Source organism: Nematolebias whitei, chromosome 15, assembly GCF_014905685.2.
Source record: "Nematolebias whitei isolate Nwh7 chromosome 15, NemWhi1, whole genome shotgun sequence".
In the NCBI taxonomy this organism is placed as follows: Eukaryota; Metazoa; Chordata; class Actinopteri; order Cyprinodontiformes; family Rivulidae; genus Nematolebias; species Nematolebias whitei.
This window is the reverse complement of record NC_056512.1, coordinates 36,539,809-36,554,148: the sequence shown is the minus strand read 5'-3', so window position 1 is coordinate 36,554,148 and position 14,340 is coordinate 36,539,809. Positions and strand designations below refer to the sequence as shown.

At 37.6% G+C, this 14,340-nt stretch overlaps 2 protein-coding genes across 2 annotated transcripts in view; both read right to left on the bottom strand.

Moving 5' to 3' along the window:
- Window positions 1-8,871, bottom strand: part of hs3st4 (heparan sulfate (glucosamine) 3-O-sulfotransferase 4) — a 131,356-nt gene extending 122,485 nt beyond the window's left edge. The window contains exon 1 of the mRNA XM_037689140.1: window positions 8,245-8,871. Within this exon, the coding sequence (XP_037545068.1) occupies window positions 8,245-8,810 (566 nt within the window). The 5' untranslated portion in view covers window positions 8,811-8,871. The remainder of the gene's footprint in view (window positions 1-8,244) is intronic.
- The window catches only part of LOC119421774 (inactive rhomboid protein 1), a 952,927-nt gene that overhangs the window by 413,071 nt on the left and 525,516 nt on the right, over window positions 1-14,340 (bottom strand). The window lies entirely within an intron of this gene.

Below are 14,340 nucleotides of genomic sequence, written 5' to 3'. Positions count from 1 at the left end.
AGATAAACACCTAAAAAACAATTATTTCTTTGCACAACATTATAACAAGGGTGTGTCTCAGTTGAACTTTTCCTTAACAAATGCACTTTGACAGTCAAATCAGTTGTATTTTAAAAGCCGATACACGGAAGCAGTAGCGTGCAGAGGAATGACTCGCTGTCCATTTCTTCGACATTTAACACAATAACCATCTAAAAACAATTATTTGTTTGCTCAACATTATAGTAAAGGTGTGTCTCAGTTTAAGTTTTTCTTAATAAATGCACTTCAATGGTCAAATCAGTTGTATTTTGCTGGAACGGCGCAGCGAAATGAAGCTGATTTGACAGTTGCTCCAGGCATGGTCCTGGAGCTGGACTAAGGCGACCATGTATGGCAAGCCGATTGTGCCATTAATAGCCACTTTTAACTATTACATGACACAATGGCATGCCATACTACTCAAGTTCCATCTAGTGGCTGAAAATGGTAGTGTTCAATGTTTTCAGTCAGAATGAATGAAAACGGTCATATCTCAGCCAAAAATTGGTTTATAAATATAGAAAAAAAAAAAAACGTCAATAAGTCGTTTCGGCGTTTAAGTCACTGGGTATGCAAATTAGGCAAAAAGGTGCGACTTATATTCCAGAAAATATGGTATGTGTGCACATACATGTTAAGGCAACTTATTGAATTCTGATGATTTTTTTCCCCAAAACATTTGGTTTGAACAGTTCTCTTCACAACAGATAGGCAATCTCTGACATGTAAAGGCATTTTCTTAACACATACACTGTATATTATACACTCTATTTGTGAATCCTTGATTTTGCTCACAAATTGAGCTCATGCTTCAGCATTTACCACTTTAATTACAAAGTATATTTCTCAACACAAAAGCGCTGGACCTAGTCTGCTCAGTATGCAGAGAGCCATCCTTACACCTTGTGAACAGACTAATAAAGCTTCTCACACGTCGCTGATTGTCCAGCGCAGACACAACTGAACCGCTGCAGCTCAGAAACCTCCTGTCTTCTGTGCATTTCGTCATGACCATTTGTGCATTTCATGTGGCATTAATCTGAAATGGACAATCTGACACTTCTGTGTGTCAGTTCTAATGATGGGAAAAGGCTGATACTGTCACTGTTATTTATTTATTTTTATTTATTTATATTTCAGCTTGTTCAAATAAGGTTGAACAAATGTCCATTTTTTTTATTTAAAATTTCACTTTTAAAATAGGAACTGGATCATTGCAAGTGAATATTTTCAGTTTTCTTGTTTGACAAATGGCTGTTTTTGACAGCAGAGTAAATATTCTGGTTTTAGTTCATTATAATAAAACCTTATTAGCATTACTATTTATGCAGACACTATTGTTTGACATTTTGTTAAAAATATTAAAATACCAAACAGCCAATCTCATCGATGCCATAAGTCATTATTATACTGGTCTAAGTAGTGCAAATCTCTGCTGTGAAAGAGCATCCGCAGCAGGCGTACACCTTCGTGTGTGACTGATAATCAGTGACATTCTTTAGGACAATTTAGAAGGCACATTATCATTTCATTAATGTATAAACAGCACAGAACTGAGTGTGAGTAAAAAATACTGTATTAATTGCCAAGCATTACTATTTCCCACTGCAGTGTGGGCATGTGCACAAATTTAGGACAAAGTCAGTAGGTTTTGAATCCTGAAAGTGATGACTCATTTTTTATTTTGATATAAAGACAAAGCTAAATATGTTGATTGGCTATTGAAAATCCTCTGTTTGAAGAACTGAAGGCACTACTTGTGCAAGTAATATATATGGTATAATATATATGTATACAGTATAAAAATGCATGTCTGGCTGATTGGTGTGAGTGAGAGAGTGAATGATTGTCTCGTTTGTCTCTATGTGTCCCTGTGATGGACTGGAGACCTATCCAGGATGTCCCCTGCCTCTCACACAATGACTACTGGATATGAGCACCAGTGACCCCCGCCAACCAAAAATGAAGAAGTGGGTAAAAGATAATGAATGGATGGATGGATATTTAGTATACCAGTTTGTTTTCCACCAAGATGGCATGTAGGAGAGGAAAAAAAAAAAGGTTGCATTTTTCATTTTGTCTCTTTCCAGCTACATTAGGTTCTAAAGAAATGTACTGAAGCTATCACTTTTATTTATGTATTTATTTATTGTTAGATGCCTGCAGAACCACAATTTTACCCCTGCATGCGAGTGTCCACTGGAAAAAGAGAGGAATGGCCTCACACAACAGGTTTAGCCCAATTCTCAGAGTGGAAAATGTAGGTATTCAAGAACAAATAGAGGTTGACTGTTCTATCTTAAATTTGGCAATGAGCTAATCAAGAAACAGATTTTACATCATGTCTTTTATCCAAATAGGCTTTCTTCTTCTTTATCTTCTTCTTTCGGCTGCTCCCTTCCTCAGGGGTCGCCTTAGACCAAGTATGCACAGTAATAAAGCCAAGTAGGCTTTATTAAAGTTTTATTTTTGTTATTTATTTAATATGGATACATTTTGGTTGCATTAATAATGTATTATTTAATCTGGAACTTAAATGCACAAAAGATGTAAAAGCATCAAATAGTGGTTCATGCAGATCTTTTAATTTATCGTAATTAGCAGATCCACTGAATTCATTATATTCATACTTTTGCTTTGATATAACTATATATAAATGTGTTTACATCAGTCATGTGGTTTAGCTGCTTTAACCAATCGGTCAGATTTGGCTAACACGCCCCTTGAATTACATAGAACAATCTGGACACCTGGCCACTTTGTCACCTGGGCTACAAATGGTGTGCAGCCGCTGGGCTCATTTATTACATTCTTTAGCTGCTCATTACCCAGTTAAGCCTTAGCAAACTTAAGCTACAGCTTCTTTTTGGGAACACCTGTTCCCTGAATCTGTGAATCAGACTAATTGTGTTTTGTGAGTCCAAATGTATCATTCAGGGCATTCCCTCACACATCAGGGATGACCTAAACCTTAGTTTTTTGTAGACATCTACTTGATATTTTCCCATTTTTGTTCTTGTTAACAATATCAGTCGTTATTTATTAATTGGTGTGACACATAAGATACAGCAAGTGTATGGTTTGCAAGAAATGTCTTCATTTGTTAAAAATCCTAATAGCTTGTTCATGGTTAAACAATGAGATCACGATAAAGACTCTTCTGAGTCACAACCTACATAAGGTTGAACAGTAATAGGGAATGTTTGCAGTTAAGCATTAAAAGCATTTTCTTGGACTTACATAGCAAACTGTTTTTATAATAGTTTAAAATTCTCATTCAGTTTATTTGTGAGCCCATTGTAAGTGTTACATTGTTTAAGGAAAATTACTGGGCAAGCAACTGTGCAATTAAATGACAAAACTCAGTCATGATACGAAATAGAAAAAATATAAAAAGTAAGTTTATTTTTGGGCAGAATGCAAGTCTTTTTGCTTATTTATTATATCTAGTCTGTTTTATTCATCATTGTCATATAAAATGTGTGCCGAACATCAACAAAACTAGCTCAAATAGCAAAAAAATGCTTTGGTTCATGCAAATACTCTCAGACTTTCCTGTCAAAAACTTTTCCGGCTAAAACAAATGATCCCCAAACGCAGACAAATCATTTATGTATCAGGCTGTGTACCACAATTAGAAAATTACACCAAACAAGGTTGTGTTCCTTATACAAAAACAGGCGCACAGAAAAGCCCACAGAGGTATTCAAACATGCATAAATGAAGTCTGGAGGTTGTATTCCCAGCAGTTTATCCATCATACCCATCAAGATGTGGAGCAGGTGTTACTTCGACAGCCTTAAATTTATGAATCACATTTTATGAGATCACTGGTCTCATTCAACTGCAACCGACGTTTCAAACATCTGTAAGTGATCATAATTTCACTTCCATTAAGTGCACATTAGCCAGAGCATTACCAGCTGAGAAGAAAGCTGTCGTGTAATGCATCATTTGGAGACAAACTTTAGCTGAATAAATTCCAGATCAGTTAAAAACAAGTGCTTTAGTGCATTATATCAATTTAAGCACTACCTTTGATAGTTTAAATAGGAACAATATACAGCATGTAGTATTCTCTGTGTTCTCTCTATTGGTTTAAAGTTTTATTGTGTGTATTTATGCCCTACCTGAGTTAGTAGGAGAGATCATATCTCTCCAGTTTTAGCTTCTCTCCATTCGCTCCATGTCACATCCAGAATTTAATTCAAAATATTACTTCTAACCTACAAAGCTATCAACCACGTAGCTCCATCTTATATTCGAGATCTTATTGTTCCAGATTTTCCTAACAGAGCACTTCGCTCTCAAACTGCAGGCATACTCATGGTTCCTAGAGTTTCCAAAAGCAGAATGGAAGGAAGTTATCAGTTGTCCGGTTCCTCTCGTAGAACCAACTTCCAATTTCTGTCTGTGAGGCTGACACATTGTCCAGTTTTAAGACTTTCCTTTTTGATAAATCCTATAGTTAATTGTTATACTGCTATAGGTTCAGACTACAAACACATTGACCTCATTTCTTGAAATGAATTGTTAAAATTGAATTCATTTGATATAAGTTCTATCATAACCTGTGATTCTTGACCTGCCATTGTTTATCTGTTCCTCCTTCCTGTTCCTCTCAAACCCAACCGGTTGAAGCAGATGACCGCTTGTCCTGAGCCTGGTTCTGCTAAAGGTTTCTTCCTCAGGAGGGAGTTTTTATTTTCTCCTGTCACCTTCATACTCAAGATAAGAGTCCTGTGATGGAGTTAAATTCAAAGCAGTCTGCTCCTCAGATAAATAATGTTAAATTATTTATAAATATATATATGAACGTTTCTGTTCAGTGCCCTGAGACGACTTATGTTCTGACTTGGCGCTACGTAAATAAACTGAATTGAATTTAAAGTGAAACTCATTGGTGACTTTTCCAAATGGGACAATGTCAAATATAATATGAGTAATCGTTCAGAAACTTTTAAGCTCAGGGACCCAAAAACCAACAGGCACATTTATTATTATTTATGTAAACATGTCACCCTCCTGTCTAATGAGCCTTTCATCGTAAGCATAATAAAACAGCTTGCATTAGCATGGGCTAAATGAACAGCCGAGTGCTCCCATGTCTGTGCAGCGAGATGAAAGCAGATGTTCCACAAGCCAAACGTCGGCATAACGAACCAAGTTCTACAAAAGAACAGAAGGGACTTTGAACCAACATCATCCTCATCAGCTCATTGACTCCATTAGAGAACTCCCCTGGTTAAACAATATTATGCGAGAGCAACACCTAAATGAACCACGACCAACTGACCATGAATGAGCCGCCAGATTGATTTTTTACTCCCGTCCTATAAACACATTAGTGATGTACAGCTAATGAACTTGGAGTCAAAGCAGATGTCAATTATCAGACACATGAAAGGTGATGTAAACAGTTAAAAAAAAAATAAAAAAAAGGTTGGACCCAACAAATCCAGACCCAAAGCTGAGACATGAGTACATATATTGCCATATTACACATATGGACCTGCAAAACAATTTGATGCTACATTCAGGTAAAGAGAATATTTGAGGTAAATTAAATACTTGACAGAAGGAGACTGATGTTGATGTCAAATCTAAATAAACAGAAGAGAAAGTTATGTCCTATCTTTTACATAAACGATTTGAATTACATCAGTCCCTCGTTTATCACGGGTTTAGGGGACCACGCCCCCACGATAAGTGAATAACCGTGAAGTAGGGATACAGTAGTCCAAGTTCAAGTTTCACTCCCAATCTACCTCCTTCTGTGTAAATAAACAATTTAATTTAAATATGGTAATGTTTTAAATAAACAGTTGTTTATTTAAAATATTACAGTATTTAAATTTAAATTGTAGAGAAGAGAAGCACAGGTGTATAGCGAATGTTAACACTTCACACAGCTGATGCAGCGCGGAGCAGAAATGTACTTCTTGATCAATTACACTGTAACAACTGAACATAGAAGTTCTAAAATAATTAAAAATAACTTTTAACACTTTAGTATTTTGTTATTTTGACCATTTTACGATGGGACATACTTTGAATTTTAAGCTGGAAGATGAAAGTCAATCGGTGCAGCTGGACAGCAAAGGGTTAACTCCTTCACAAAGCTGCTTCAGCCAGAGGAGAAATGTGTGGGTGGCAGAGAGGAGATCATGACAGGCTGCAGGGGGAGCTTCTTCCTGCACCTGTGGGCTACACACAGGTGTAGCAGGTGCTAAGTCATTAAAAATAATTTATTTTAAACAAACAATCCATGCCACTCGTGTGGCTCATCCATCAATCAGCCAGTTGTGTGTCATGTCCACTCTTACTTTGAAAAGAGCGCGGAAGTCAATCCGCAATGTAGCGATGGACTACCGTATATATATATATATATATATATATATATATATATATATATATATATATACAATTCTTTATTTACCAGGTTAAAGCCTCACTGAGATTAAAAGTCTAATTTTCCAGGGACATCACATAATAAATATTGATATTTAATAAATATTGATAAATATTGAAATTTGATATTTGCAATGTTAAAATACAGTTCATTTCATAAAGGGACCCACATAAATGAAAGGTTGTGCCTTGTTCACTGTGTAGTATTAGCTACTTGCATATGGAAATAGTTATAAGAAAATACATCAAGAAACTAGTTTCTGGTGTGAAAATGCAATAAATCATTAATTTGTTATACTTACATCATAAATAAAGGTGGAATGTATTTTTTTAATATGTGAGTTTAAAAAACTTGAATGAAATTATCAAAAGAAAATGTTCTCTTATAAAAGACATTAAAGTCAAAGGCAGGCATCAATAAACATTTAGTCCTTTTATCTGAACAGTTCCTTTGTGAGTTTTTATGCTTTAACCACATATAATAAAAGCTCAAATATACTCAATCAGTACAGTTATTTCTTCTTATGTTGCAAAGACAGCTTTTAAAATGAGAATAACCAAACATCTGTGTACTTTTTAGTATAACAATGACATAAAACGTTGAATAAAAAACTTTTAGTTTATTAACTGTTTGGAAAGTGAGGCTATAAAAATACTTGGACGGTCAACGTTCTCTTTTTGTGCAGCTCATAACCAGAAACATTAAACTCATAGAACTAAATCAAATCAGCTGTTTTCTAAATCTATATGCTGTACGAATGCCATCATGCTTAGAATAGTTTCTGCTGCATTTATTTTATATTTTTATAACGTTTTTATCCAAAATCATGTGATTTCATCAGCCATGAGCTTTATGTTAATTGTTCATTAGTTGTAATTATAATGTTTTATCTTGTGTGATCATTCTAATACTAATCTGGGGGAGAGATTATTCAAATAATATACTCCTACATGTATTTGGATATGTGCCTGAATAATTGATGGTTTATCAAATCAATACTGATCATTTGATCAAAAAAAAGTTATGTTTTTAGATTGGTTAATTTGGACTACCATTTTTCAAACAGGCTCATTTTAATGTATCAGTCAATTAAAAAAAACTTTTCCAGGCAACATTTTTAAACGTTCCTGGTGACATTATGTATATGCACGCTGCTTTTCGTTGTTTAGATTATGCATGTTCTCTGCATTTCAGAATAAATCCATTGTACAGAAAGCATCACCGTGTGCTTTATAATGTCCAGATCCTCCTGAAGCCTATGACAACAACAGCATGAACATTTTGATGTGTAGACTTTTTATTCTTTTAAAAACTTGTTATGACTTGCAGTTAAAGTTCCCAGGATTTTTCTAAACTTGATAGAATGTCAATTTTATCAAATTTTGTCATTATAACGTTGCTTCTTGATCATGAAATAATCTTCAGAACAAACTGAAGCTTGATGCTTTTGTCTCCACGTGGAAAGTTTGAACCTTAAATAAAGTTTTCTGTAAGTGAAGAGTACAGCTGCATTTATTATGCTGAACTTTTAAACGTATTTAGTGCTTATTCTAAGTTGTTGTATTCTGTAATCTGTATTGTTTAGCTTGTAACTTTATAATGTACCATGTTTTTTTTTACAAAGTTCTGCCTGTAATAGAGATGTTATTGTGACTGTGGCTGATTAAATGAAGGTAAAGTGATGATTTATGTTGTTAAAAGTTTATTTCTAAGCCAGACAGAAGTCATTGTTGCAGAAAAAATGACACACAAACGTGACAAGTCTTCCTCGCAGTGCTTGCATAAATCTAAGGACTGGGATCATGACTTACTTGTACCAGTCCAGCCCCTTCTCGTAGTTCCTATCAAAGAAATGTGGCTCGTTTCCAACGGCTCTGACGTCCGGGTGAACTCTCAGAGCCTCCAGCAGGGCTCGGGTCCCCCCTTTCTTCACGCCGATGATGATGGCTTGTGGGAGCTTCTTCTCGCCGTAATCCGAGGTGCAGTTCACCCTGAGGTCGCTGTCCGTGGTGCTGATCTCCTGGCGCTCCCTCACCAGCGCCGGCGTCGGGGACGCCTGCGTCCTAATCCACTCCACGGTCCTCTGCTCGGCCCCGGCATGGCCCCTCAGGGACGGGGTCGTCCCCTCAGCCTCGGTGAGCTCCACGAAACCCTGCGAGGCCGAGTAAAGTTTCTCCCTCAGAGTGACAAAAGTTGTATCCTCTGTCACCAGCCTCCCCTGATACACGTAGTTCTCTTGCAGAGGGAACTGCAGCGAGTTGTAGCAGCTCATCAAGCTGTAGAACAAGTAGGTGACAGAAAGGGAGAGGGTGAACATGAATAAGATTTTCCGGGGCACTTTAGAGGTAAAAACCGAGGTGCTGGACCAAGATGCCATCTCTGACAGCAGGGATCCTCTCAAAGAAGTGGCCAGACATGTTTCCACCCCGAGTCTTGCATGGACAAAATCAACAGTAAGAATCAGTCCCTATCAGCCGCTGCTCCAGCTAAAAAGGCATCAAGCTGGACCAAACCACCCGAACCCATGCGAATGGCATCTTTTCTGAAGGATGGCGAGGAAATATTCCGGGAGAAAACCCCCCCCCCCCCCCCCCCTTTTTTTTTTTTTGTTGTTACACCAAATCCGACAGACAGTGTCTCTATTTATTGGACTGAAGTTGCAGATTTGAGAAGCTGGTGGTCTGGCGCCCTTCCAGGTGAGCAGCCTGGCTTTAAGTGGACAGTGGACAGAAAAAATCCTGGCATTTTATGAAGCATGGGGGAGGAATAAAGTAGCTTTCTTCTTTATCAGCCGTTCAGTCCCGTTTGCGATTCAAATAATGGATTCCCATGCAGCCAGAACACAAAACAAAACAAAAAACTACAGATCCACAGAGTTTTTTCCCACCAAATGGAAAACAGTTGTTTACTTTGAGTTGAGGAGAAATAGAAAGAAAAAAAAAAAAAAGAGTCGACAGCCTTTTTGCGCAACAAAGCTTCCACACTTCCCACTGACTGAACAGGCTCGGTGTCTTTTACGCCTTCTCACATTGGTCGGATCCTACGATGTGAGCTCATCTGAGCTGGAGCCCCCCCCCCCCTGCACAACTATAGTGAGAGTACACCCACATCTCCTCAGGTCCGCGCGCACAACCAGTCACATCCCCATCCGTGTCGGGTAGTTGCGTGCGGAGGGAGGCTTCCCAGTCATTCCAGGGAGGGCTGGCAGAGATGATGAACTCCCGCTGCTGAGATGTGTCTGAGAGCTGATCACAGCCTTAATTAATTTACTCTGCACGGAGTTCAGCTGTTCTACTCAATACCAGCGAGATTATTTAGATATGCGTTATTTTCAGGGAAAGCTCGTGCCTGCTCCCTGCTGGTTTTTTTGTGGAGCACTGCAAAAAAAAAAAAAAAAGAAAAACTAGGTTTTTATTAGTAACGAGTTTATACTGTGTTTATTATATTCATTTATTTTCTGTAAATGTATTTAAACAGCAGAGAGCAGATGAATAAGAACAATTAAAGGCTTATTATAGCCCAATTAATTTAACGCTAAAGTTTTAGGTTAAGATAATAATGTTAAGAAATGAAGGAGCCATGGTGTGTTCAACGTCATGGGACACTGGATTATTTCAGGAAACATGTCTGTGTTTATGTGGAGGCTGAGTTTCATACTATCACATCAATATAGCTGAATATCTATAAAACTGATTGAGCTGCAGCCATTGTTGGTTATGGTTGCTTAGCTGTGGCAGCCATCTTGAACTGGGTTGTCTCCAGACGTTATTGCTTTGTGTGATATGAGAGACACGAGATATTTTGCTAACAGAGAAACAGGGCTGATGCCAACTGTTAATGCTAAAGATTTATTTGAAAAAAAAAAGTGTTGAAAAATGTAGTGAATATGATGATTAACTACAACCACACCACATATTAATTTATTATCTGTAAAGTTGACAAAGTTAGACATTTTATTTTACCCATAGAAAGTTGGCTGAGGTGGCCATCTTGGTTTGGGTTGACTACAAAAATTAAGTAGTTGTAAATATTTCCAAATAACTATATTCTTAGAGTTTTATTAAAATACAAGTTCATGAGATATTTTGCTAACAGACAGACATACCATACCATTTTATTTATAGAGCACTTAAAACAGCTACAAGGCCAACCAAAGTGCTGTACAGACAGAACAACAGACAACACACGAAGCAAAATACAAAATGAAGTAAATCAAAAATATAGACATGAAAACGATGCAGATAATAAATATGACAACAAACCAGTGTGGAGCATACAGGATCAAAACACAGATCATCTGGTGTTGAATGCTACTGAATAGTGAGTTTTTACACGGGACTTAAAAACCAAGAGGGAGGGGGCCTGTCTGACAAGCAGAGGTAACTCGTTCCAAAGGCTTGGTCCTGCTACAGAAAAGGCCCTGTCACCTCTGCGCTTAAGACGAGTTCCTGGAACAGTGAGGTGCAACTGGTCCGTTGACCTCAGAGAACATGGTGGGACTTACAGTTGTAGCAGATCAGAGAGATTTTTTTTTTTTGGGGGGGGGGGGGGGTTTTGTAAACAGGAGTATTTTGAACTGGATTCGAAGGAGAACCGGTAACCAGTGCAGTGAGGCCAAAACTGGTGTAATGTGATCTCTTTTGCCTGTACTGGTTAAAAATTGGGCTGCTGCAATCTGGACCAGTTGTAGTCGTGCAATGGAGGTCTGAATGATACCAAACAGGAGCGAATTGCAGTAATCAAGCCTAAATGTAATGAATGCATGTATTACTGTCTCCAGGTACATACACCTTTGTTATCAATAGTACATGGTATATGAACACCAGTGACCCCCATGACCTGAGAAGAAAGAAGCGGGTACATATAAACAATGGATGGATGGATGGATGGATGGATGGATGGATGATGGATGGATGGTAATTGGTAAATTCTGAAAAAAGATGTCACAATCTGCAATTGCTTTAGTTTTTGTTGGGAATCAACCTCAGCCTTTAGTGCACCCAATTTTAGCTCATTCTCTCTAAAACTGATTAGGTTATGCTCATTTTGTGTTTGCAAACATTGTTTAGTGGTGGCTGCCATCTTGCATTGGGTTGACACCAAATGACTTGTAGTTGTACAATCTATAATTGCTTTTTAAGCTTTCCCTAAAAACTGTCCAGTGGTTTATGAGATGTTTTTTGTGCATGCTGCAGACAAACACAGACACAATGGCAAGCAGACATCATGCATTCTGCACCATGCTGCTGCTTGGATGTATCAAACACTGAATTGTTGTACATTTATGAGTGCAGACTGTAATTACTGCTGGAATATTCAGTGGACCTTAACTTGTACACTTTGTTCCTGCAGCATGATGATCTAAAAATTACATGTCACCCACATGTCTCCCTGTATTAGATAGCCTAATTCATCACACACCAGGAGCGCCATCGTCACAATAGGTAATCAGTCACAAATCATTTACAGTGTCCAGTTCTCCGAGCAAAGGAGCAACTGCTGTTTTTTAAAGACCTGTGGGCTGCAACACAAATACTTATGCGGATATCTTGCTTGAATATATGTGTCATTTGTAAATGCCTGACGTTGGCTGGGAATGTAAACCTGAGGTGTTGTGAAGAATATTTTACAAATGTTTTTAAGTCAAGGACATAATACTAAAGTTATTAAGTATTCAGCAAGTTCACTTCTACCAAATCATAAAAAAAATCTGTGAACGTTTAAGCTTTATATGGAGAAAATATGGTATTACTGCTGACCGTCCTATGGGCAAGCCCATAGGAAGGTCACTTATTTTCTAAACCTGTTAAAACCGTATTTAACAACTTCTAATAAGAATAAACAGGATTAATAAATTGTAAATGACAAAGTTTTTAAGGGGTTTATGAGCTTCAGCTCATTGTTTGCTGTGTGACTTCAAATGTATAGTTCTGGTTGCCCTGTAACAATACAAGGTTATATATGGTGGTCACATGTTTGCGTCCAAGTCTGACAAGCTTAAAAACTTAGACGAAACACTGAAAATAGGTGAATAGTCTTGAGTCACACAACTTTTCAGCCTTATAAAACAAACTAAACAATAAGTGTTCTGATGGTAGAGGTTAATTATTTGCTTATGCAGCGTTTTTTTCACAGAAGTATTTGTCAAAAATAGTTGTTTTGTTAGCGTAGATATAAAATGCTCCTCATTTCGTTAGCGGTTAGCATAACCAGGACAAAGACCTGCCCTTTTCCCCATATCGTGTTCTCCATGACTGATGTCACAGCTGAGACTGTACTAACTAACAGAACATCCCTTCAAAATTGACATCAATTTAAAACATACCATTTTCTCTGAAGTCCTTAGAGAACATAATAGCAGTTTAGAAAAAACTGAGTATATTAAATCTGCATTATTTGTCGTTTTCACCAGATCTGTTTACAGCCATGTTGCTTTTTGGATCCACATGTGTAAAAATAGCAGCATCCTAAGCTACTGTGCGTAACATGAAATCATATAAAATTGACAATATGAGCTGCCTTTTAAAAAAAAATTAGTCACAACTATCTACAAAAGTCTATGAACTGCATGTTTGGAAGAAGCTTGATTTAAAACGAGATCGCCTTTTTTATTTTTATAATATACTGAGCGTTCCGTGTTTTTGTTCAGAGTCAATGCCTCGGTTTGAAATATTTCGTTATTGTCGAGCCAGAGCTTAATGTGGCGATGCAGGTGACTGGGTGAGTGGGAGGAGAGCACGGGCAAGTGTTTGGAGCACAATGGTTACTGGGTGTTTTGCAGTCAAGAGAGCGTAGGAGAGCTCGATGGGTTTGTTGAAATTGTTGTATTCACAAATTGCCACTCGGAGAAGAAGAGAGCTCTCTAACGCCAACTGCCACGTTTGAAAAGTCCCGTTGTCATCAGACTACCTGTCTAAGAGTCACCCTGTGAGAGAGTTCGGAGCATGCTCAGAACGCCTTGTTGTGAAACAGTTACAACGAAATGTTTCAGTGTTAACGGTACGAGGGAATGGCATTAAGATGGCTGCGGTTGCACAGAGGTGATAAATTACAATCTGAGCACAAAGAGAAATTTATTGAGCCGTTCTGTCTTCCCTTTGTGGTGCGTGTTATCTCGTGCCATTCATAAATCGCTCAGACATTGTCTGTCCTCGAGCACGCTCAGTGGGGAGAACGAGTCTATTTGCATGTACAAATAAGCAGTCACTCAGAGAAAACCGCGTTCACTGGAGTCAAGTTCAAGGCCAGACAATTACCTGGTTGCAAAAAGATTCAGTTACTTTTAATGAAAGGGGGGGAGGGGGGTCTGCACCCGAGGGCAACAGCTATTTGAAGGATTCGATAGGGTTTAAAATCACTACGTGACGGTTCCTGGATAACATCTGAAATTAAAAATGTGTCTCAGCCCTCCAAAATGTTTGCTGTCCTGTGCAACTGCAATTTTATTTACCTCTTTATCAGTATTTTTTTCAAATATCTTATATTCATTTAGATAATTTGTTATTGCCCTCGTTTGAAGGTGAAGGGCAACAACATGTTTGACCATGTCTCTCTGTATGATCATGTGTCCACTTGTCTGCACCGCTAGCAGAAATTTCTTGTCTTACCAAGCATATTTTATTTATTTATTTATTTATTTATTTATTTCAAAAAGTTAAGAACAACTAAAACCGATTATTTTTTGGACTCAGTGATTTTTACAAATTTTGAGCTAAAGTTTGGAGTGGTAGTAGCTGAGAGTCACACATACAATGTACAATGTTTTTAACATTTAGGAACTTTTGTGTGAAATCTTTTTATATTTGTATATGTTGTTACCGTTACACTTGAATTTCCCATCCGTGGGACAATAAAGGCTTTTTCTATTCTATTCTATTCTATTCTATTCTATTCTATTCTATTCTATT